The sequence below is a fragment of the Strigops habroptila genome, chromosome 4, assembly GCF_004027225.2.
Source record: "Strigops habroptila isolate Jane chromosome 4, bStrHab1.2.pri, whole genome shotgun sequence".
NCBI classification, from domain to species: Eukaryota; Metazoa; Chordata; class Aves; order Psittaciformes; family Psittacidae; genus Strigops; species Strigops habroptila.
Window position 1 is genome coordinate 40468983 of NC_046358.1, and position 26124 is coordinate 40495106.

The 26124-nt window shown below is 41.2% G+C and overlaps 1 protein-coding gene across 1 annotated transcript; it reads right to left on the reverse strand.

Moving 5' to 3' along the window:
* Positions 1 to 524: 524 nt before the first annotated feature.
* On the reverse strand, positions 525 to 22373 carry COCH (cochlin). The gene is made up of 11 exons (XM_030484193.1): positions 22221 to 22373; positions 22096 to 22140; positions 16780 to 16936; positions 9415 to 9548; positions 8224 to 8286; positions 7336 to 7380; positions 7104 to 7251; positions 6448 to 6551; positions 4816 to 5042; positions 3071 to 3587; positions 525 to 2335 (listed from the first exon to the last, which is right to left on the reverse strand). The coding sequence occupies exons 1-11, from the start codon at positions 22243 to 22245 to the stop codon at positions 2160 to 2162; spliced, it is 1641 nt and encodes a 546-aa protein (XP_030340053.1). The 5' UTR covers positions 22246 to 22373; the 3' UTR covers positions 525 to 2159.
* Between the last annotated feature and the right edge of the window lie 3751 nt (positions 22374 to 26124).

Consider the following 26124-nt stretch of genomic DNA (forward strand, 5'->3'; position numbering starts at 1 on the left):
GCTTGCTGATACAAACTTTATAAGTTTAAAAAACATACACTTCCTACCTCAGTGTAATCAGGCTGTATGAAGGGCACAAGTAATGCAGAACCACCATTCCCGTGAAATGGAAATATTTGGACATCTAGCTCTGCAGGTTTCAGTGTCTCAAAGATCCAGACCCGTTTTTATCTTGATGGATGAATGACATGAGTAAAACTGCCTCCTTCTTTGCAATAGTAAAAACAAAGTGGGAGCAAAAATGTGATTCTACTAGCTGGCATGGGATTTATATTCAGAAAATTCAACTACCTTCACACCTACTGTGAACGGTGACTAAAACTTTGATATTGACTCACTCAAGATATTTGTATAAATAGTATCCTTGCTGTTTGAGGATGATTTAGGATCTTTTCTTTTGCAAATTGGGATTTAAGATAATACAGGCTGTTAAGAAGCCTCAGATGCAACTTACTCAAGCTATACTACATGAGGTTCATCATAAAGGCTTTTATATTACAGGATATTAAAACAGATAGCAACAGTCCCAGTTTTTCTTGCCATATATATTTCTATAAAAAGTTTATAAACTAAATGAATTAAACCTCTGCACAAGTGCGAAAGTGATATTGCATATGAATTTATACAGCAACAGCCAAATACTCTTATCTATAAACACATAACAAAATTAAGGATAACAATTAATAGAAAAATACAAAGCATCTTTGTCATTTGTGTTTAGTGTAATATATAGCCAGTTATAAGTTATTAAAAAATGCACAACAAAAGCCTGATTAATATAATCCCTTCTGTGACACTCCATAGCTACTATGAATTTTACAATCAATAGCAGAGGGGAAGGAAAAAGGGAAACCCTAGACTTGTAGGAAAAGTGCTGTTCTGTTTTCCACTATGCATTTTATTTGCAAAAAACCCTTTATTTTCTAAAGAATACTTGGAGTGTGTTATTCACACCAGCAATCTGGAATAACGTGGTGAATATTGCATCATTTTAACCACACAAAAGTAGGTATAAATATATCAACACATTACTAGGTATGTAATCAAATTAAAACCTTTTTTCAAGAAAACTATTCTTTCATCTTCAGAGAACCTCACCCATCTTTAAAGATGTTTTTAGTAGGATTAGAAAACTGTTATCTGTGAGCTACTGAATCCCACTTACATGTCTGCCTATTTTTTTATTTTCTTACCCTGTAATCTCATATAAATCAGTTAGGTTTCAAGGTTTGAGATACCTTTGGATTTGAATTTGAATGCTTTCAGTTCCCAGTGTGTGGTCTAGTTTAATCTCTTTGCCCAAGATTCCTGTCTCTGTCCTGTCAATAACAACTTTGTAAAATCAAGACAGTAGACAGGAAAAAAAATCTGGTTGTTAGATAGATACATTAGGAATATCACTGTTAACTTCAGTGGTGTAGGCAGGAATAGTATCCGCTAATATGCTAGGATCCAGATTCTCACAAAGAACTACTGTGCTTTAAATACCTTTCAAAATCTATGCCAAAAGAACCAAACAACATCAATCCACAGAAATCTGTGGATAGAAGTTAAATGTCTTTTGATGTAAACTTTGCCAACCAGATGGCAGCATCTTTCACAATAGCAAAACCTCAACAAGTAAAAAATAGACAGCTTAGCTACAATCTGTCATATCTTTTTCTGTCCTATCTTTTCCTAAACTGCCTGGCAACAATGGATGTTGTGCAACTGAAGCACTGAAAGTACTTCACCCTGTCAGCAGAACTCCTTAAAAAGATACAGAAGCAACAGAATGCTTATAGAAGTTAGTACCATGTATTTAAAACTGTATTATTTTTAACTTGTAAGAAGACACCTAGCAAGTGACAGCAAACATGTCAGAGCTGTATTGTTCCTCTGCTGATATCTGATAGCCCTAAGTGCATAGCTTTGAATTTGGGGATACTACATATGTATTGAAAATAATAGCTGTTGGCCAAATTCTGCATTCCAGTATCAAGTACAACTTCTAACAAGCTCACATAAATTCTTGACTGACTCAAACACAGAAACAAAAGTAGCCTTTCTTCTTCCCTTGCATTATGATAATATATGCAAGAATAAAACATCTGTACTTTAGAGGGACCATTTCAGTTTCATGATTTTTGGTTTCAAACTACCAACAGCAGATTTTTGCTTCATTGTTTAGAGTCCAAAAAATCTTTACAGATGCCTCTAATAATATCAGGAACCAACTGCTCCAATCCCGTGAACTCCCTAGTGAAGAAAGTATGAGATTCTCTTGGTTCAGAAGCCATGTCTTTCAAATCATCCAGAGGTGCCCAGGCAACACCGACAGAGAACACCGTTATTCCTACAATAAGGAAACCAGAATTATTTAAGAACATTCTGCCTATGGATACAAGAACAGCCATTTCTACATGCATGAATTAATGTGGATTGGAAAAACATGTTTCAATACCTGTAACCAGGTAATATCTCAGTCTGTCAAAGATTATTAGAAATATCAGGAATTAGAAGATTTGTCTCAGTAAAAATTCTGAAGGAAATACAGGGTATCTCAAGAGCTAGTGTCTTAGTTGTTTCTGTAGTGACGCACATGAATGTGGCAGTTACTCTGCCAGTCTTGAAACACGGGTAACACTGTAAAATTATTTTGAAAATAAATTTGGATCCTTTGTGTACGCTCAGCGCTTTCAAGCATCAGCAACCAATAAGCTTTTTGGCCAAAACTACTTATTTCCTTCCTAGATAATGATGGAGAGTAGGCATCATGCTGTACTGAGTCATAGCACTGGCTAGAGCTTCACTACCTGGCTTTATCTCCTAGTTTCTCTCCTTTTTAGGGAAATAAATCTGGGTGTACGTTTTTCCATACCTGGCTACTTGTACCTGGCTCCATGGAAGTGGCGTTTTTTTTCATCCTAATGGAAAACAGTTCCTTAGGGCTTACATTTTGCTGAATTTAAAACAGGTATGATACTTAATTCACTCACTGGGGCTACATTTTGCAAACTTTACAAGTCTTTACAACACAGCAGAAATAGGATGAATCAACTTCCACCGCTTTTAAACATACATTATTTACCTGCTTTTTGTGCAGCAGCAGCAGGCCCTCTAACATCATCGTAAGACTGACCATCGGTCAAAACAAAGAGGAAGTTTTTGTTAGCACCATCTTTCACTGGCCCAAACACGTTTCTAGTTGTGAAAGTAATGGCATCACCAGTAGCAGTGCCACCACTCATGTAGCGAATGTTGCGGATAGCTGAGAGGACCTCTTCTTTTGTGTTGTAGTCTGTGAAGCTGAACTCGGTACGCTGATCGTATGTGAACTGCACAGCTGCGATCTTGGAACCAATGTCAGAGATCTCAAAAGCCTTTGCAACGTTACTGACGAATTCAAGCACAAGGCGGAAGTTGTTGTCTCCAACACTGCTGGAACCATCAATCAAGAAAGCGATGTTGACGGAGTTGTAGCATGTCTTGCTGCAGAACATCTGCTCATGTGAACACAATTTTTGGACAAGAGGTTTTACATATTTGGTAGTACCAAACCAGGTGGGCATTTGGTAAGAGAAGAAGCCGTTGTTCCGACAGACAGCCTGTTTGAAAACAAGAAGTCAACAGGTGAATACTGACACAGCAGCTGAATGAATAACAGACACATACGTGATTTTCTTTCAAAGGCAGGTTAGAAATGGAGCTTGATGGTGGGAATTTGGGATAGGGTTTTGCTTCTTTGTTTTTAAAGAAACTGAGGACTATCATCTACAGTTGAAGTTATAATGTGTCATAAACACAGACATACAGTTGCTTAGAAATACTGCTCTAGGTCATTCAAAGTAAAATTTGTTTTTCCCCTAGCTTCTATAAGATGCATGTAAAGTACAAGGTAATTGAGAAAGGGGTTCAATTTTAAATCAGCTCTCCAGGGCCACAACTAATTTAGCTAAGATCAAAATGCAGAAGGGGAGGGTAGGCCTCAGCCATGTAAGGCCATGTCTTTCTGTGCCTATAAGCATGCAAGGGTTGGGTCTGTCTGCAAATACACTGAGAGCAGCAGCAAGCTGCCTTGTGCCTAGAAGCAGCAGAGCTGTAGTGCTTCATTCTGTTCATGCCCTGAGCTATGAAATTTCTGCTGAAACTAGACATCTAAAAGCTCCCTGTGGAAAATGAGAGGTTCTCTCACTGGAGAGTAGTAAGTAAAGACTTAGAGATTAGAAAGTTCACATGAGAGTATGTGATCTGTGTTTGAATTTCTCCTCTAAGTCATACAGAACAAGATTCAGAACTCTTCATCCAAGATTAATATCTTTCACATGAACTTGCTTGTTTGCTTGTTTTTCCTTATTTCCTGTCCTCATTGTAGTGAAAGTAAGTAAACAATTATCCATAGAAAGATACGCCTCCCTGTCTGCTATTTCAGGACAGGAGATATATCTGCATATCATTGCTTTGACACATTTAACAATACCTGTGATAGGAGAATCTTCTACACTGAGAATCTTCATGTAATTACAAAGTCCAGGAGCTACAACTTGGCCAAGATTGAACTGGGGGAACAGTAGTACCTTTGTGTAGCCCCTTTAGCAGGAAAAAAGACTCCAGTGTTTAACTTCCCTAGTACTATTCTTTTAAATCACTTATTAGCAGGCATAATTACATTGGTTGTTTTGAGAGAATATTTTACATATATACACACATACACAAAATATTTTTATATAAAGTAGTTCTTATATATGTTAATTAGTTCATTAGAATTTTAGTGTGAAGTAAATTCTCCAGAATTATACCCACGACAGAAAAACAAATAATGATATTCCCTCTTACTTTGTCAACAAAACCAATGTCTTGCACCATTCCCAGCTCCTCTGTTGTGGGCTTTGCTACAGATACAATGAACACGTTGACTCCAAATTCTCTGGCCACTATCCCAGCTTCTTCTAGATCATCTGATGGCCAGCCATCTAGAAACACTACAATGATCTTGGGAATTCCTTTGCGTGCTCCATTTTCCAAAGAGAAAAATTTCTGAGCTGTGTGCTTCAAAGCTTTCCCTAGTTTTGAACAGGAAAACAATATGAAGAAATAATGCATACCATATTGGTACATTTTGGTACTAGATTCCTTATGAAACTGTGAAGGATTTCTGTTATGATTGCAGGTCTAACCCAGTCTAAAAGTGAAATAGTGTCCCAGGAGATTTGATAATGACACTTGAGCAACCTGGAAGTTAAAAACCGAAACAGCTCAAAATCATAGAATAGTTAGGGTTGGTGAGGACATTAAAATCATCTAGTTCCAACCCCCCTGCCATGGGCAGGGACACCTCACACTAAACCATGTCGCTCAAGGCTCTGTCCAACCTGGCCTTGAGCGCTGCCACAGATGGAGCATTCACAACTTCTTTGGGCAACCTGTTCCAGTGCCTCATCACCCTCACTGTAAAGAACTTCTTCCTTATATCTAATCTAAATTTCCCCTGTTTAAGTTTGAATTCATTACCCCTCGTCCTATCGCTACAATCTCTGATGAAAAGCCCCTCTCTGGCATCCTTGTAGGCCCCCTTTCAGATACTGGAAGGCTGCTATGAGGTCACCACGCAGCCTTCTCTTCTCCAGGCTGAACAGCCCCAACTCTCTCAGCCTGTCTTCATACGGGAGGTGCTCCAGCCCTCTTATAGTCCTCATGGCCCTCTTCTGGCCTTGCTCCAGCAGCTCCATGTCGTTCTTATGTCGAGGACACCTGAACTGCACACAGTGCTCCAAGTGGCGTCTCACAAGAGCAGAGTAGAGGGGCAGGATCACCTCCTTTGACCTGCTGGTCATGCTGCGTTTGATGCAGCCCAGGAAGACAACACCAAAACCAAACCACCCACAAAAAATGACCAGATAAAGCTAAGGAAGAAATCACTGACATTTTTTCGCCCACAGGTCTAGATTTGTACTAGGAAATAGATATATTAGTGCCTGCCGAATAGATTGGAAGGAAGAAAGTTGAGGAGCTACCTAAATTTAGCTTGTGAAATGCAACATATTTGGAATGCTCAGTTGTCCTCATTTGGCAAGCATCTCTTCACAACCACTTACTCCAAATTTATTCTAACTCTTTAATTACCCACTCAACAAGAAAGAAATGTTAAACCTTTTAGAAATGAAACTGTCTCAAGATACCACCCTATTATTAGTGAAAAGTTGATTTAAACACCATGAAGTGGTATTTGCATATCTACTCTAATAAAATGTGTAATAAGTAACCCTAACTTCTGGAAATGAAGTGTAAGATGTGGCAATGTCCTAGTGGAAAACCACTGAATCTGACTATGGCATTTAAAACACTTCCTTACCTAAACTGAATTAGAAGAACTTCAGTATACACGCACACATATACAAATATATTAAAAAAAAAGAAAATAAAAATTGTAAAGAAGTCATTTCTATTTGCATGGAAGTGTGTAATCACCTGTATTAGAATTGCCTCCTCTGAACCCCAATTCCTTTATGGCAAACAAAACTTCCTTTGCAGCAGTGAAGTTTTTCAGATAGAATTCAATTTTTGGATGTTCACTGTGGATAAATAAAACAGTAATTAAGTAGTTCACTTTTCATACTGCTAGGGCATTAGCAAGCTAAAGTACACTTTGAGTCATTCTGTTCTCTATATTTTTAATCACTAAAATAGAAGTATGCTCCTCACTTAATTCTCACAATCCTTAGCAAGAGGAATTATTTTTACCTGAGTGGATGAATTAAGAACAGGATGATTCTTAGGTTCATCAAACAGCTGAAAACATTAGGTTGACGATATATACAGAAAAAAAATTGAATATGCCAGATGTTAAGATAAATGCTTAACATCTTTCTAGTGACTATAAAAGCAAGTCTAGGTCATTAAATCAGAATCAGCCATCTACTCTACAGTTGTCTAAAGGCAGGGGAAAGGAATGGACTTTAATGATGAAAAATGCAATAGAGAAGCCTTGTGCTACAGCTCAAGAAAGTTTGCTTTCTTTTGCTATTCATCAGCCATTATTGATTGAATACTGTTCTGCAAAATAGGGAGTGATATATTAATTGTCTTATTAATCACTCTTATCTTTTGTGTAGATCTGTTCTTACCTGGCCTGTACAACTCCAACGTGAGGCCCTTCTGTTCCAATTCCTAACATCACAGCTACCTTTCCAACAAAGTTTTTCTGCAAATTGAATCTACGTTGGCCAATGTTGTAACTTCCATCAATGAGAAATGCAATATCAGCTTTACAGTCTGTGAACATCCAAAATAATTAGACTTAACAACAAATAAATGTTAGGATTTTGCTTTGCAAAAATTAAATCAATAGGTTCTTACCTTTGTTTCCAGCCTTTTTATCAAGTGGCTTCTTAGGTCTTTTACCTTCAGTGAAGGAAACAGCACGGATCATGTAAGAACAAGAAGATGAATGACCAGAAGTGAACCAGAAATGCTTAGACTCCAAGAATTGCATTGCAATCTATCTGCAGTAGGATTGTCAATCAGTTTAAACTTGCACTACTACTGCTTTACTCCTTAGAGCATACTCTTTTTCAAATGAAAAAATTTAACCTTCCTTTCTACACCTGCTTAGCTGATTACTGAAATACAGAAAGCCGGGTAGATCGCTGTAGCTCACCATCCCAAGTGCTACCATTTCTCAGCAATCCTGGTGTACAGTGTGCAGTTTTAATGCTTTGGAAGCAAACCACCACTTCAACTATAAAGTAGATAGTCTATTCACAAACAACATCCCAAGTCCAGTATTTATACACCACTAACTTTCATAAAAATTGATCTAGCCTTTTAATGCAGCATTTTCTGTGGAGAAATTCACATAACACCTGAATTTCTGCTACACAAGTTCTGACAGCATTCAGCTGTTAAGCAGTTCTGTAAGAAAGAATGTGTGATCTCTGTCTTCTCTGTCACTTAATAGGAATTAATATCCCACGGGCTCATGAACTCTTCCCTTCCTTTATGCTATCTGTATTACTTTTCCAAATTAATTCAAGTTTGGTTTTTTTAATTGAAATCAGAATCAATCTCCTCAATTACAAACGATTCCTCTTTTTGTTGGTGAAAGATAAACTGCAAGAACAGATATTGTATGTTTTCTTCTTTAAAATTAAATGACTCATATGAAAGATGTCATTTTAGCCAGGGAATCATGCAGTGTAGCACATCTTATTACAAGAGGCTTCCCTTGTTGAAGAGACCTCATACCTGTAGAAGGACGTGCTGTTGATACCGATCGTCCAACTGATTCAAGCACTGTGTTCTTGATGCCTGTTCAAATATTGGAAGAAGAAATTGACTGTATTTTAGTGTACTTAAATGAAATTACAGGTGCTTGAAGAATCCTGTATTTCCAGTAGTATTTCTTCATCTCCTATTAGCTAATCTAGGAGTAGGACACAGGCCTAGACAGATCTTTGATGTAATCCAGTATTGTACTCCTTGTTTTACAGGTAATGAACTTCTCTGATCTTTTGCATTTGAAACAGCAGCTTATGAATAATTACAGCATATCTAACTGGTCAGAAGTTTTGAGCTGTAGTAGCCATTATTTCTAGCAGATTAACTCAGGACTTGATCTGGAGAAGTGTATTTCACTTAAGCTTTCACCAGAAGCACCTGTAATTCCAAGTTCTTAACTATTAATATGCAGTCGACGCTACACAAGGACTACTAGTATCTTAAGATAGCAGGCTGAATTTTACCTGTGTAAATAATAAGAATGCATCAGAGATACACATTTCCCAAACTTAGAAAAAATACACCAGAAAACTTTTTATTGAAAGCACGACAACATGCGTAACCAGTAGGCTTCTTTTTAGATTTATAACTGGTTTGCAAGTGGGCACAGTATCTCAACTACACAGAAAAAAACTTCTGAAAAAAACACAGTGTCACACTGTAGCTTCATGACCACATCGCATCTAAGTTGGCATTATCCCTTGTTTTGGAGGGTCAATGTTCTACTTGCAGGGAGTGCTGCATAAGCTCTTTGAAGTGCCTAACAAGTGCCATTGCCTTCACAAAGGCAGGCAGGGGGAGAGAAGGGATAAAACTATAGCCGGAAGTGGTAGGAGGACGGGACTGCAACAGCAGGATGGAAGCACTGATTGAATCATCTTACGCTGTTATGGAACTGCACTGTCAACTGCCTACTGTCATGTCATTATATTCTCGATAACTGTAATCCATTTTTATGTATTGGCTTCTGCTACAGACTAGCTAGTCTAGCTGGAAATTGTGGGAAAATGAAGATAAAAATAATTAAAAGTGAAAACTTTTGTTACTACACTTCAGATAGCATAAACAAATGTGATTGCTTACGGGGCCATTGAAGAAGTTTCCTACATTTCTGTTAACACTTCAAATATAGTTTGCAAAATAGTGTGATCCACCTACCAGTCACTGAGAAAGATGAAGCCCATCTAGTGAGCACCTGAGACTGGATCCCATTGGCATTTACAGCAGGGTAGTTTTCCTGCCCTGGAAGAGCCTGTACCCTTACAGCTCCTCCTGCACTGGTGATCACTCCCCTGAGATACAAAAACAGTTGTTACAAATTAGACATTTTAATCACAAGAAAATGCAATACAATTACACCATCGTTAGTGCACTGGACACCAGCCTCCTCGAAAGGATACCATGTAGGCAGGCAGTTGTATTCAGGCTAAAACAAGCCATAAGTTGCTGAAAAGATGTTTAAAATAAACTGTTCTACAGAACATCACACAGACTTTGGGGGGAAAAAAAAAAAAGCGAGGAAATTCTAAAGTTCTGGCAGTGTTCAGACTGACACAGAAGAGTGATACTTCACAAACGTACCAATTCTTAAGTGGCAATAATAGAATCATAGAATGGTTTGGGTTGGAAGGGATCTTAAAGATCATCTATTTCCAACCCCCCTGCCACGGGCAGGGACACCTTCCACTAGACCATGTTGCTCAAAACCCTGTCCAGCCTGGCCTTGAACACTGCCAGACAGGCATCAGAATTGTTCAGAACTCTTTATCTTTATGTGCAACTGAAAGATCAGTTATTATTTTTAGAGGCCAAAATTACGTGTTGAGCTTCTCTAAGAGGGACTAGAAACTTGATTCTTTGTAGTACTTGGGCAGGTAGAGTACTGTGGGAGATAAAGAACCATTTCAACACTATTTAAACACAGCAACATGCACCTTTGTGTTTATTTTTTTTATCCGTTTGGATTTCTGCTTGAAAAGAGCTCTCAGTCTAATCTGCTTTAAAACATTGTGAAAGTAGAATAATCAAGACCAGAGTTTAGAAAACCTTGCATATATTTCCGGTAATATGAGCTCTGGGTATCTGTGGTAAAGGCAGCTTCCACATAAATCTCCTTGTGGACTGCTGCTGAAATACATTCCTCCTTCATGGATGTGATCTGCATTTCTGAATTGAGCCATGGTTATATATATATAATTCTTGAAACTTGAAAGATTATGATAGTAGTTTCAAAATATACAGATATTTTCTCATTTAGGAACACTGTGTATAGTATAGACAGAGGAGCTTTAGTAAAGTTACCCTGAATGAGTTTAAAAACGGATTATAAAGTTGGCAAACACAAACAGCACTCTACAGTTCTTTGAAAAAACTGTGAGAGAAAAATCAGAGCAGAGCCTCTGTTTTTTTTTTAAATGACAGGAAAATTCAGTAAGTCAATACTATCTTTGGGAAAAATATCACATTAATATATTTAGAATATTTCAATCTATTTAGAACATAATTTTCTTCTCCAGTACCTGGTTCTTTTTGGCATTCAAGCCTTCACTAGTGTCTCAGTCTTAATAGGTATAGAAATGTGCCAGAAATAGAATCTATGTAATTGGAACAGTTTCTAGTTTAAGTTTATACTTGCTACTTTGGGTTTACATCAGCAAACCTAGTCTATGCCCAAGTTAGCTCACAAGAAGAGCTTAGTATCTCTACCCACTTCCTTTGTTGTAGACTTACAACTTTGAACACTGGCTGAATTAAACTCAAGACAGTTCAACATAAGAATTATTCCTGGAAGCAATAATTTTAGCTTATTTCAGACACAGTGTAACCAGTTTTGTCTATGTTATTCCATTTGTCTATTGGTTTCTTCATTTTGATTAATCATTCTGGGAAAAAAAAAAAATAAAATCTACATAGTGGAAAGCTTCCAGATTCAGTGGAGACTGAAACTGCAGTAGATTTATTTTCTCCTTATATGTATATAGAAAACATTTGATTTCATATTTCATCACAAGTCATAAATATCTAGACTGCCTTCTGACGATACACCATTTCCATGTAACAGCTCTGCTATTTTAATGCAGGTGAAGGGATGATCCTAGATGTGAATATAACATGATCTATAGCTTTATGGAAGTTATTCCTCTTCCTTGCCCTTTTGTTCTGTAGGTAAACTGTTTAAGCCATCTTTTACAGTCAGGTCAGTTTTACTCTTGATGTTTCTTCCAGCAAGTGTACTCAGAGTGCATGCTTATATCTTAAAATGGAATAAACCATATTGCCAGTCTGCCTTTTTATTCTGGATCAGATTGACAAATTCCCTTCTGAAATCCTTTACGATTGATTTTAAAGTGAGATTCACCCTATGTAAATCCAAAGTGGTATTTAAAGAGTGAAGAGGTTTCTATGCACTTCCTCAGAGTGATTTATATCATTACAATCTGCTCTGAGTTCTTTGCTCCTGTGTGACTGACTTGCATGCCATGGCTGTTCTGATTAAACTGGAACTCTGCAGATTTTCCAGGAACAGCTTTCACTTCCTTACTCACTATGTTTCATGCTGCTGCCAGCACTGCTTGACAGCAACTTTATACAAAACTGTCAGTCCATTCTCTTGCCTAGCTTCACTGTTAATAACAAACTGTTACTTATAACTGAATACTATTTTTCACTCAAAAATGCACACACATTAAACAGAAAAGCAGATACACAAGGAAGCAATCCTGTACCTTAGTGCACAATAGCTCATGGAAGAAAGTATATTGGCCAAGGGCAGCAGAAGATACGGGAAAAATCTTATGAAATACAGGAATTTAATCTAAAACAGACAAAAATATGCTTTGAGGTAAATAAGCAGAGGGGATTGAAGCTTTAGAGCCTCACGGACCTCCTCGAAATAAAGTGCAAGAACTGTTTATCTGCTGTCTCAGAGAAAGAGATGCAGGGCTGGCTTGCCCTTGCTGAATTTTGAATGTGTTATTCAAGGAGCCTGCACATCAAAACTGATGCCTACACCACAAAGAGACTCTTCCAGCCATGAGAGATGACCCTTATAGATGTAACTGCAGGCAGTAATCTTAGACACAGCAGTAGAAAGACGAAATACCATCCCCTGTTAAAAGAAAGAGGAAACAAGGTATTTCACCTGTTGAAAATATTTTCCCTCTGGGTAAATTTTTCATTGTTATGTTTTTATGCTAATTCTACTCATCATATATGCCTACAGATAGGCTATCTGCTTTTTCAGCAGAAGGGAGAGAGCAGAAAGATGAAGGCCTGCTGTGCTACCCAAGAGCATAATTTTGACTCGAAATTTCTGTTCCCATTGCTAACAGAGAGCAGCCGGCATTTTGTATAGGGTCCTTGGATGAAAACAGTTGTCCTCAGGGACTTCGGACCAGACAGCTAAACTACCTGGATTTCCACCTTTCCTTCCTACTACGAGCAGCTGCACCAAAATCCTTCCACATCATCTACCTTTCTTCATTATTCCAAGAAGCATCCTCCTCTTCTCCATACTGCAGTCTCCTGCTGCTCCCTGTTTGCCTTCAATCACTGACACAGAGCTGCGGATTTCATGCCAGCACCCTCTGCCTCCCTGTGCTGTGCTCTGTCTCCTCTGGACCCCTATTGCTTTTGGCAGGAAAGAAGGCTCAGCAGCAGAAGCAGGTACCCTACCAAAATTTCCCAGGAGATCTACAGCTGCTCAGAAATCCCTCTGGCCAGACAACCTTTTTGTAAATATTCTTCTAGTAAACACTAAGGCTGCTCAGGGTCATTCATGCTTGAGGTGACTTTCTGGCCAGCTTGGTAAGACCATAATATGCTTTTGTTACACCGGAATTCTGGGCCCCCAATGTTTAATGGTTCCATTCTGTGGTTAGTTAGGGAAGTTCTGAAAAAATTGACATGCCTATTTGCATCCAAGAACTACCACATTGGGCTCAGTCTCCATTTATTGGAATTGGCACTAGCACAGAACTGCACAAGCTGAGAACCTAGTCCTTCATTTGACCTTCCGATTATTAATCCAATTAATCACTCAGTGGTAGATTTAACTCAGTTCTTCATGCCTACATTGCATCAGCCTGGTAGGAGATTCTCCATTCTTCCCCAACAAATAAATCTTTTTTCTGCCCAGAAAAAGAACAATATTAAATAAATATTCTGTTTCCTGAGAGTAATTACACATAAAATAAGGAGAGAAAAAGCCAAATATAACAAACTAAAACAGGCAGAGAGCATATTCATCTGTAGAATACAAAATTATTCATAACTGAATTCTGCTAAATTCTTTATGTGCATTGTACAGTATTCTCTTGTGTTAGTAATTGCCTCACAGTAATGGAACTACTCATGGGAATAAGCACTATTTGGTTTACATAAAATTAAGGAATCAGGCCTCAGTTTGGACCTGGCACACAAACTAGAGTGTATGCTAAGTGGGGAGCTGAGCTACACTCACATAATCATTTTCAGTGTTAAAAAAAAAATAGATAAGCACTGCTCCCAAGACCGATGCTGCTAGAAATAGTGGACAGTTGCCTGACCATGCTTTCTGTAACAGCCACAGTCGTTGTAAAGGCACAGGCCTGTCACTCAGCTATGCTTAAAGCACAGTTATGTTGTGCTCACTGTGCAAGGTGATGTAGGGGATACCTAGTCTGAAACATGATGTGGTTGTTTCGCTTATTTGGAAGAAATTTACAGAATTCTCAAAGCACATATCTAGTTACATTATGGTAACAGCAAATTATGGTGCTTACCCATTAGCAATATCTTCTTCGAATTACTTTGACAGCAATATGGAGTTTAGCCATTGCAACAGAGAGCAAGAAGGAACAAGTACTTTTTATGTTTCTGTTGGACTTTGCAGTCTGCACTGAAATAAGCTGAGAACTAAAAAGCTATCACTTCTCCTCCATTCATCAATCCTTTTTTACCATGGATAGCATTTATGGCTGCTAATAGTTGCAGCAAAACCAGAATGTTCTCATTTAGCAAATTCTGTTCCATGTATGAAAGGCCAACAGGACTAACATCTCCCAACTCAAAGGTAGTCTTCAAAACAGCAGTTCTCCTAAATAGAAGATTTTCACCTATATTCAAAACACTTTACACACCCTGTCATATTCATAAGGCTTGAACACTGTTAATTTACACCCTTCCTGGAAGACACAGATTAGAAGGGGGAATATATTTTAACCCCCTCATTGCTATTAGAGCCCTCATTGTTCTCACAACGTCTGTGGAGACAGATTATTAGATGCAGGTTTTACAAATGGTGTGCACATTTCACAAGTAGAATAGTTCATATTGACACTTACTATGGAAAAATATGTATTCTTTTTCCTATACTCCTATGCTTCCGGGCTGGAGAACAGTAACACACATAGTTTGTAAGACACAGACTTCAGTGAAGAGGAAAGTGATGTATAAATGCCTGGGCTTTATTATCTAGGGGAAGACTCTGCAAATCCAGAAAAAGAAATCTGCATCTTCCATTTCTTGTACCTCCCCCTTTGGTAAAAGTATCCCCCAGCTGTGACAGAACTGAGCCCCACCAGCTTTCTTGCTGGGACCTCCGTAACACTTGCAGTCATCACTGGCATGGGAGGTTCAAGACTGCTGCCTAGCTGAACTGGTTAGGAGCTTCTGCAACTTTTCAAAACTCTCAAGTCTTTAATCCCTTTGGAAAAAGGTCTTAAAAGCAAGAGCCGTTTTTCCCCTTTTTACATAAAGACATCTTTGGCAACCAGTAAAGAATTGGAATGTTAAAACAAATGGCTACATCAGTAAACACAAACATTGTCTTAGAAAAAAAGATAGTGGGAAGAAATCTCAGTTTTCCTAGATAACCTTACCAAAAAAACCACAACCCCCCACATCCCTCTAATTTGATCCAGACATTCTTTCACAAGCTTTCCGTATATACTTAAAATAGGAAAAGTGGAGAACTGAAGTTTAACTTTTTTTTTTTAAATACTTATGAAGACACTTAGAGCACACTGAATGGGGGCATTCATTCTTTTTACAGAAGGATCAAAAAGAAGCCTGTTCTAGCAATAAAACACACTTGGAGACATGCAATTATCTTTGAAACTAACTCTTAAGCTTTAAAAACAAATACACACAGACCCACACAATCCCTCCCAACTCCTTTCTAACTGCCCCTATTTTCCTTACTTCTTACTCTCCTTTACAGCATTCAGGAAGTCCCAGAGTTTCTACTCAAAACCCCTCATTAAGTCCAATTTTTTAAAATAGATGATTTTAGTTCATTTTGGAGTTTAAATACGATTAACAATAGCTGGAATTTTGAAAGGCTTGTTAAAAGTTAGAAGATTTAAATTGACACTTTAAATAAGTTTCTGAATAGTCTCCGTCCTTATTGTTAGACTTTTCTTCATGTCTAATCCAAATTTCTGTTCCTGAAATGTCAGTCCTATCTTAACACCTTACAAAATTTTGAATGTACTTTATGGTAGGAAGCATATTGTGAAAGGTCTAAGTGAACAAATACATTGTACAGCCAGTTAGTAGATGAAGCTAAAAATCCTTCTTTAATAACCAAAAATCTTTCTGAAAGTATTAAAATTGAAATCTGAAAATCCCTGTAGATGATAGTCAGGATTTAGTCTGGCTTCCACAGACATTTGAAATAGGTATCTCACTGTCTCCAGCTGGTTTTGCCAAACATTTCCTTATTAAAAATTGATCTGTGAGAATTTTTGTTGCAAACAAATAATTAAATCATTGTCCTTCCTCAAAACAAACAAAAAACACTCAAAAAAAAAACCCCACCAAAAAAAAAAAAAAAAATCCAACCCAAACGAAAACAACCCCCAAAACCACAGAGATAACCTCTATAACACATCTACCAGCCCCTTTCCCTTCCCCCGGGTGATTACTGCTTTTCTAATAACATCTGTTTAACATGGGTCATCAGGATATTTTTCTTAGTCTAAGTTTTTATTTGATACAGAAGTGAATTCAGCCAGATACTAGTCTCATTAGGAGATCATTAAGTAGACTAACACCCAGGAAGCAACTGTCAGAGGAGAAACACTGTAACATACAAAAACCCCCATAACACTGATTAAAAGTAATCATTCAGCCAAATCACAGGTAGGTCTGTTTGTGCAGTAGCTTAAACCAATTTCAATAACTTCAGGAAAAAGGTCATGTAAATGAAAGTCTGAAAGTAAATCTGCTTTTATTCTCCAATTAGTTACTATTTACACTCTAGCTTCCCATGCCTATGAATGACACATAAGTAATCCTATAAAGAAAGTTAATAAAGTGGTTTTCAGGAATACTGAAGCACAACTTGGGTAACTTGCAAGCTGCCCAGCCATTCTTTTATTCCTTGTTCTCTTTTCTCCTAATGATGTTGCTATTGACTTACTAGGACTCCTGAAGCCCATAGATATCTTTATTAAGATGGTGTCAAACAGTTTAGATTTAAAAGTGTGGCAAGACTAAATGAACTTGCTTAACACATTGATTAGCAGTCATCTGACTTACCTGTGTATGGCAGCTCCACAGATACTGGAAAGAGAAGCATAAACTCCATCCCCAAAGACATAAAATTGCCACAGAGGACAGTCTGCTGGGCAAAGGACATCTTCTATCCCCTTTCTAAGGTCGAGTCCTCTTGTAAAGCACGTGATAGCAGTGGGAGCTAAAGAAAAAAGAAGAACCCGTGACCTGAAAATCTTAAGGGTTTGGTTTAGGTTTTGGGGGGGTTTTTTGTTTGGTTGTTTTTGGTTGGCTGTTTTGGGTTGGGTTTTTTTGGGGGGGGGGGGGGGTGTTGGGTTTTTTTTTTTGTGTGGGTTTTTTTTTTTTTTTTTTTTTTAGATTTCTCTACGTTTTCCAAGCTTAAGCAGTGCTTGAACTTGAGATTAGGTACAGTGTCTCATTCTATGCTCTACTGTGTCTGTAAAGACATCTTTGGAGCTTACAAATGTACAGTTATGACACAGAAGAACACACTTTTAGATTATTTATGGGAAAGAAGTGGCAGAAAAAGGTGGAAAGGGTAAACAAAATGAGAAAAAAACCCCACAAAACCAGCATTAAAATAATATCCAAGGAATATTACAGGAGGAACAGCAATTAACATCTGTAAGTTTACTGCAGAGACAGAAGGGCAAGGGGAGGACCTTCAACGGCTGGTGGACAGCATTCAGCTGGTCTCATAGCACAGCAGGTTAGGGTTTTGGCTTAGATCAACGTCAACTGAGCATCAGAAGTTCAACCCATGGCTGGATATTATTCTAAGTTCCTTAAGAGCACATCTTGCCCTTGCTGAGCACTAGGTGCAAGAACCTTTTCTATACGCATTCAGAATGTTATTTTTCCACAATATTAAGATGAAAGCTGGCAACGGCCAGCCAATGTATCTGTGCATACCCCATAGCATTACATCCCAAGGAGCATATGTTTCAGGGATCAGGGATCTATTCCTCACGTGCTTCCCTGCCCACTTTTTCCACTCTTACAGAGGGTATTTACTGGCCCAACATAAGCTACTTGTACTTGACAGCATTTGGAGCATATGCTGTTCCTCATCAGCAGATAGACAAGATCATACCTCCTGCTAATCTCACCAACTTTGGAACTGAAAAGCTGAGCAGTTGCAGCCAGAGGCGCAGCGAGAAGTGCATCTGATCATTCTGGTTGCATAAATCAAATACATGTGTTCATAGATATCCATGTAGTTTTAGTTTTAAGTATATGTAATCCTCATTAACGCTGTACTGAAATTATGTTAAACTACCTAATTACGTCTTCCTGAAAAATCGTTGTTGCTATTTGTCAGGACAAATATGCGACTTAAGTATGTCTTTATAGTCCGGGGGGGGGGGGGGGGGGGGGGAGGCAAGCAGTAAATACTTCTTCAGTTTTCCCTTCTCCAGATACTAAAAGCTGTCTACCTAACAAAACACTGTAAAGTGATTTAATCTGATTCTCAAGTATCCAAGAAAAATGTTTCTTTCAAGACTTAGTCTTACCTACTCGCATCCTTTTCATGTTTAGTCTTACATATTTGCCTTAAAAACAGAAGTCTGAAAAATGAAGCAGAATCACCATGCTTATGCTTAGGAGTTCTATATTTTCCTTGTTAAAAGTACCATATTATTGGTGTTATGCTAAAAGAAGTCAATTTACTTTGCTGTTCGTGTCCCCTAATACTTTAATGCAAGTACTACAACTGTGCTAGCTATTTAGTGGACACCAATCAAGTAATACCCACCAAATGACAACTAGCAAGGTCATCAGAATAAAACGGCAGCTAGGAGTATGGATGTCCTTGGAGAAATCACTGCAATGATCATCACTGGTAATCTCTGCTCTCACAGCACTGCTTGTGCCGTGCACCCTGCAATATTTTTTCCAGCCTCTAAAAGTGCAAGATGCCACAGGGGGTTTTAATACCTATCATTTCTAATGTACTGAACTTGACTAAATTCCTTAGCAGGCTGTGCATACAAAGACAATAATTAGATGTGTCCAGTTACAAACCCTTTATCACTTGGATATCTGTATTTCCCTCGCCACTGGGTACTTCGTAATTAGTCTTATGTCAGGCTAATATTTTGCAGAGCATTGAAGACGGGGTGGGTGGGGTGGTTTGTGGAGGGAAAAAAATCTTGCTGTGTTTTCACTGGCTATGAAAACACGGAAATCCATTGTAGCCCAGCCCATGGGATTTTTATGTACTGGCAGCCTGCAGACTGTCATGATCCTTGTCTACACTAACAGAGAGGGGCTTTCTGAGGGAAGGGACCTAGCTGCTGTTGAAGAGCCGACATACTGTAGCTAAGGGCTTTAGCAGTCTGTACCTTAGTTGGATCAGCACAGAGGTAAAACACACATACTAAATGCTGTCAATTAAAAAGCAACAATTTCATTTTGGCTTTCTATGCAAGTAGATACAGTTTTCTATAAACTATAGTCCTATAACCAAGACTAACATTAGGAATAGTAGGTGCAGTATCAAAATGAGAAGTACTGGGTACCAAAATCAAGACTTGTATCAACTATGCAGTGGATACTGCATAACTTCCCTGTTAGTTAATACATCATAAGGTATCCAACCCGTAAAACTAGAAGTAGTCTGCTGCAAACAGAAACTGCCAGAGATTTTATATAAATTAACTGAGATGAAAGCCGTGTTTTAGTCACTGTAATTTAAGAATGCAAGAGTATTAGTGGAAGCATTTCTCTGGATATGTATGTGATCCAATATTCTAAATCCATGTATTTTTAGAAGAAGGAAAGATAAGCTTGTAATTTACAGGAAATTACTCAGTCCTGAACTCCTACCCATTCTGGACTCTGGTGAAGACTAGAGACCTACGTTATGTGATGCAAATTTACACCTTCAGAACTGTGATAAAAAGACCATCATCCCATTCTGTCAAGACACACACTCTTTAAGCCCCACAGAAACACACTACATCAGGGTACACCATAAAAACAAAGTACAAAGAAAAGAAACTGTATTTCTTCCTGATTTAAGCCATATTTAAGTGTAGGGATGAATGTCTTCTGTCACTGTTGACCTAAAAAAAGAAAAGAAAAAAAAAAGCAAAGTCTCACTTCTCTCCCGAAACATCCATCTGGTAACAATACTTTCAATCAGTCCATCAGTTTCCATCTTTTTGGGGCCTCATCCCATGTACTCCAATTTATTCTGAATAGCTGTTTCTTACACCCACCTATAAGAGCTCTCAATTTTTGACAGGAGTCACTAATTTAAAGACCCTAGAAAAATAAAATCAATAGCCACAAATCAGAGCTTCTCTAACCTTGAAGTTTCCATGCATTGGTTTGGGAAAGCAGAGTTCATTTATGTAAAGGAAAAAAAAAAAAAACACACAAACCCAAATCCAAAACCCTTATGTACATTACACACACACACACACCAAAAAAAAAAAAAAAAAAAAGGATTCCTAAAAGACAACTTTATGAGTCAGAAAATAGAGAAGTACATTGCTATTTTGCCTCTTATTCCTTTTACTATTTAGTATTGTTTCTTTGCAAATCAGGAAGATTTGAATCCTCAAGTTTAAACAAGCCTGCTTTTAATATCTTATGCAAGGAATATTCCCACCTTATTCATATTATTCCAGCCTTATCCATACTAGAAAAAATGTAAAAACCCCCTAGTAGAACTATAGCTGTATGTGTTTTAGAAAACATGATCATAGGTTGCATACTAATTCATGTAATTTTAAGTACACATCCTGATCTAGACAAGGGCAATGGGATTTTAAAAATCTGGTCAGGGCTCTATGATTCTTTTCAATCTGAGACTTGCCCTTTTCTGATCTACTTACCGTTGCTTATGAGCACATGCCAATGGTCACCCACCCCTACAGTCTCCTGGACAGTAACCAGAACTGTTGAACTCTGCAGTATTTGTATGCCTTTCAGGGGGAGCATAAAGGTAGGTATAAATCCCTTAAGATCTCCCTAAGCAGTTACAAGCCTAAATACAGTAGATTTTTGAGGGAACTAGTGATCTTTCATTACTTTGAACAGAATTTATAAGTTGTTCAAAGTTGTTGTAAGTGCAAGCTCTAGTTCAATAACCAAATGTTGCTGAATTTAGATTGGAACAATGGTAAGAGACAATATCTTACAGTAACTGTTCACATTTTATATTACAAACACATCCTAGTACCAATATTCTATTTTGTCAATATTGCCTTAATATTATTTTAGCTGGTCCCAGGTACCTTCAGATTACAGTGGCTTCTTCGCTAACGCTGGGAGGAAGCACCACAGAAAACTTTTCCCTTGTTTCCTGACAGACTGTTGACACTTCACCTGTAAGCCACCTGTAAGATAATAAGGAAGGGAAGTGTGGTTGAAGTAGGTTTTTTAGCCATAGCACTCCTGTGACATGTAGCTATTACCAGTTTAGCACAAAAGACTTTTACAAATGCTTGGTTGAACACAAAATGAGCAGCAAATCCTACTTCCTAATGACTGTAAAATCCTGAACGGAAAAGCTTAAGGTCACTCACCTTCTGCAGGCCAGGCCTGCAGGTCTGGAAGCGCATCCTTCTGAAGGCTCCTGCCCTCCCTTGGTGCAAGGCTCTGCTGCAAAGGGCAGGCAAACTGCTTGCGGTGCATTATTTCTTCAGCTGCTTCCTGTGGCTCCTGGCTCCCATGGGTCGCCTCTGGCTCCAGGAGAGCCCGCTCTCCAGCAGCAGGGATACAGTCCAACAGGGCACAGTGCAACAGACAGCCCCTGCCCAGCCTGGCATTTTGAGTATGTTCTTTTGCTTTCCAGATCAAAATAACGGCAGGGCAGCAGGTTTAAAAAGTTTTTAATCAATTCCACGGTCTAAAATATGTCAGAGATCCTCAGATTGCCAAGCACTGCGGGAGTACCTTTGTATCACACACAAACACACCCTCACTCACTCTTGCCATCAGCATTCCCCTAGATGGGGAGACTTGTCACCACCGCTCTTCAACCTGTGTCAGGAGGGGCTTTCACCCCCGTTTGGGAGCGTTCCTGGACACCCTCTGTGCCTCACCGCGGCGTCTCCCGAGGGCCACCTCCCGAGGAGCCCGACACGGCGGGGCGCGGCCGGAGGCAGCGCTCACGCCCCACGGGGCTCCGGGCCGGAGGCGCCACCGGGGACCCCCGGCGCATCCCGGTGGGGGGCGGCTGCAGCCAGGAGCTCTGGCAAGGGCCGAGCCGGTACCGCGGTTTGTCGCCCCCGCAGGCCATCACCTCCCGGAGGGGAGGGACGGGCAGAGACGGTCCGAGAGGGAAACTTCCTCAGGGAGTTGGAGGGAAGAGAGCAGGCAACTCACCCGAGCCGTCGCTCCCGCGCACGGGGCTGAAAAGCAGGAAGGTGCCTGCGAACAGACAGGGAGCTGGTCGAGGCGCTGCTCCGCGCCTGCCCCGCCGGCCCCGAGCCGCCCCCCGCGGTACCCACCGAGGAGAAGGTGGACGAGCCACATGGTGGCGGGGCGCGCCAGGACCCCGGGGCGGCCGAGAGCGGAGGCGAGGAGAGCGGCACCACACAGCGAAGCCTGCCCGCTAGGCCGCCCCACCGTGGCTGCCGACCCCGCCGCGCTACCCTTGCCCTTCCGCGAAGCCGCACAGCCAGAGGCAGCCGCCGCGTCCGCTTTAAACCTCTCCCGGGGCGCATGAGCACTGGGGCGGTCTCGGTGGCCGGGGCGGGGGGAAGGAGGGAGCGAGTGCGGGACGGGGCGGCCCCGGCGCTGGGCAAGGCCCGGCAGGTGCTGCTGGCCCGACCCGGCCCTGCCCTCCCCCGCCGCACAGCTCTGGTCCTCCGGGAACGGCACCCCAGGGCTTCCGTGAGCACTGCGCAAAGCCGTTCTCCCCTCTGCCAGGGACACAGGCAGCGGAGGAGTAAGGATCTTCCCGTGCCTTTCGGCATTTGCCGCTCCAGAGCTGCCCCCACGCTCCTCTATCTCCCTTCCACCTACAGCTTTGGAACATCTTATTTCAGATGTCTTTATTCCAGATATCCTCAGAAATGCGAGTGCGTTGTCAGTTACTTCCCCACACCACCTGCCACTTCCTCGGAAACGAATGAAGGGGCAGAGCTCTCACCAGCGCGGCTCTCTCGGTGCTGGCCCCGCGGCGTTAGCTGGTTAACTAGGGTGCTGCAAAAGAGAAAACGGGCATTTCAGCCTAATGTAATCTTCCAAAGAGATGAAAATCCCTAACAAGCTTATTATATCGTTTGTATTTGGTCTGAAATGTTAGCGTAAATATTACAGGTACCTACCTTTCATTTAAGCAAAACTTTGCTTAAATGAGGAAGAAACAAACCCAAAAACACCACCCTCCCAAAACAAAACCAAAAGCACAGCAAACCAATCAAACAAAAACGTCCCCTGCTTAGCCGGGTTCATTCTCGTAGTTCAATGCTTACACGCAGATGGGGCGTATAGTATCAGCTGGCACGAGTGTGAAACGGGCAGGTTACTCTTGGACGGGAGGGAAGAGAGGCAGGAGTGCCTTTATTCCAACGAATGCTTTAAAATCGTGTTCTGTGCTGGCTGTCAGCATCCGCTGTTTAACTTCTGTTGAGATGGCTGTTCCCAGAAATAAGCTTTTAAATCTAAATAAGCTTTCAGAATTCATAGGAATTGGCACGTTTGCCGGGGTAGAAAATAAGCGCGGGCATTGCAGGGGGAGGCAACTGAGCAAAGCGCCTCGCTTTCGGGCTTATTTGATTTTATTTTATTTTATTTTTGAACTGCTCGCATAAAATGCGCATTGTGAAATATATCTTCATATAATTGAAAATAAGTACATTTGAGAACTCTGCTATCCGTTCAGAGACATGCTGCCCATTAGAGCGAAATGGGAAGCATGACGGGGTAAGTTATCAATTTTATTCATTTATTTGTTTTAAATTGGAGTTTAATTCAAGCGAAGCGCAGAAGCGGCGAGAGCACGATACCACCACCACCACCTTTGATCGTCTCAGAAACACATTCTTATGCTTCCCACACAGGATAAAGGTGGCGATGCTGCCCTCATGACATGGTCTGCTCCTACCGGAGCATCTCAAATGCAAAATTACTCGAGGCAGCTGGTGCAGATGTCAGGAACTTCTGCTGGTGTTTCTCTCAGCTTCTCCGGACCCCTAGAGCCTGGGGGGGAATTACCGGGCTCCCTCCTTCCCCAGGGGTTCTCTCCCCCGGGCAGGTCGCTCGTCCCTCGCCTTCGGTGATCAGCTAAAGACTTGGCAATGGCCGCTCAAGTCTGCCCCTCATCTCGCCTCCCCCGAGTTCTCCCGCAGATGCAGACGCTACTCGGTACTTTTCAGAGATGGTTCATGCTTTCTGTTGCAGTTCACGGCGTTCTTAGAGCTGCAGTGGTTAAGAGAGAAGGGGGCTTGCTTAATTTGTATATTTACATAAAAAATTACGGGAAGATGGCAAATGCCGCCGTGCGGCCCGCAGCGCCGGAGGCGCGTCCGCCCCGGTGCCCTCACCGCAGCGTGGGCCGGGATGGACCCGGGCAGCCCGGTGCCGGCAGCCGCCGCTCCCCTACCGCCGGGCTTCGGGAAGCCGGCAGAGTCGCAGAGCTCCGGCCCGGCCCGGGGAGCGGCGTCGGCTTGTCCCTGCCCGGGCCCCATCCTGTCTAGCGGTTGGAGCGAACTGCGCACCGGAGGACCGGCTTCTGCACAGGTTCGTGTGCTTCTCGGCGGTGAAACGTCCCGGGAACGTCTTCCTCTCTAGGCTGAAAGGCAGGAGGACCAGGGAGAGGCGCCCCATTTATGCCGGGAAACACGGGAAATGCCTGAACCGAGGGACACTGGCTGCCATGCCATGCAGCCCCACAGAAACCTCTCTGTCCTTGGTGTGAAGACAGGCTTTGTGCAAAGGTCAGAAAGGACAGAAGAAAGTCTAATTAAACTTTCAGTCCTTCTCACCACTCGGTGAGTGCCCCATGCCTTGCAGATCCCTCACTGAAAAAATACACTCACCCATCCCTCACTGCAGTTCTCCTTTCCTCCTCTTGCCGATTCTCTTTTTTCTGATTCGCTTAATCTGCTGGGGTTTTCTGTTTCTGGCTTGTCCTTGCATTCCTTTCAGACCTACGATGATTTTCTATACACTTTCTTCCCAAAGGCTACTTACTTCATCCTCCATTTATGCATTGACTTTTGCATGTCGCCTTCAATTTTATGTTTAAGGGGTACTGAGCTGGGCTTGAATTTTTCAGTTTGAAGCTACGCTGTCTTGGAAGGGCACTAAGGTGTTGTCAGGACTACCAGTGCAAGACAGGAAAGCTGGTGCCGGGCTGGTGAAGCATCTGTGGGTGCCCAGCTCTGGGCAGGCACCTGCAGTGTGGCGGTTTGGTGCCTTAGCAGAGACAGGGGATTTGGGGGAACCTTAGAGGAGACATGGAAAATGTTATAGTGCCTACGGTGCACCCCTTCTTCTGACGCCCTTGGGCTCAATTTGCTAATTCACACCATCACCTAGTTAGGCTCCTTTGTGAAACATTGGGGTTTTTTTGCTCCCAAGTTACTGGCTTTTTAGTAAAATAAACATAAATATACCCATTTAGAAAAAGCATATGGAATAAATAAAAACATTTAAGGCAGAAGAGAGAAGAAAATGGATGGTGGAAGCAGCGCCTAAGGCAAAGACTGTGACACCAGACTTTTTTTTATAGTCTCCGAGCTGGGTGGCTACAGCCTTGCCACAGTGTCTGGCAGGGGAAATGCTTGTTTATGCATATATATGTATGTACATGCATACACATATACAGTATTAAGCAGCACCAGCGCACACCTGGATCACTGGAGCTCTGCCACCGTTCCTGTTGAAATGCTCCTTGGCAGCTCCACTAGCTGCCAGGCTCCCAGCCAGAGCTCAGCTCGAGGCTTACTCCAGCCTGGGAACTACGCTGCTTCCTTCTTTTGGAGGCAGAGAATGCTCACATATACAGACCTGTGCCAGACCATGGCAGCTGGCCAGGCCCCACTGGGGCACCTCAGCAGAGGCTGCAGAGGCAGCAGGCACCTTGCCTGGCATTGCACAGCCTGGAGTCCTCGCCGGGAAGGGTTTTCTGCAGCTGGCTTTTAGCCACGGCCAGAAGCAGCACAGAACCATCCTCCAATGCACAGCCTAGGAGCTTGAGCATGGAGGAAGACAGGTAGCCTCACACAGGCTTCTCCTTTAACAGTTCAAGCACGACTGTTACCAAACAGTTCCTGGTGGGCAGCAGACCCTCGCCTATTCTCAGTTTGTGTGGTTTAGATTAGCAATTTATTTTACATAGTAACTGCAGAGTTCTGTGAGGAGGGACCAGATGTGTCTGTTACCTCAACTGTCAGGGCTTTCCCC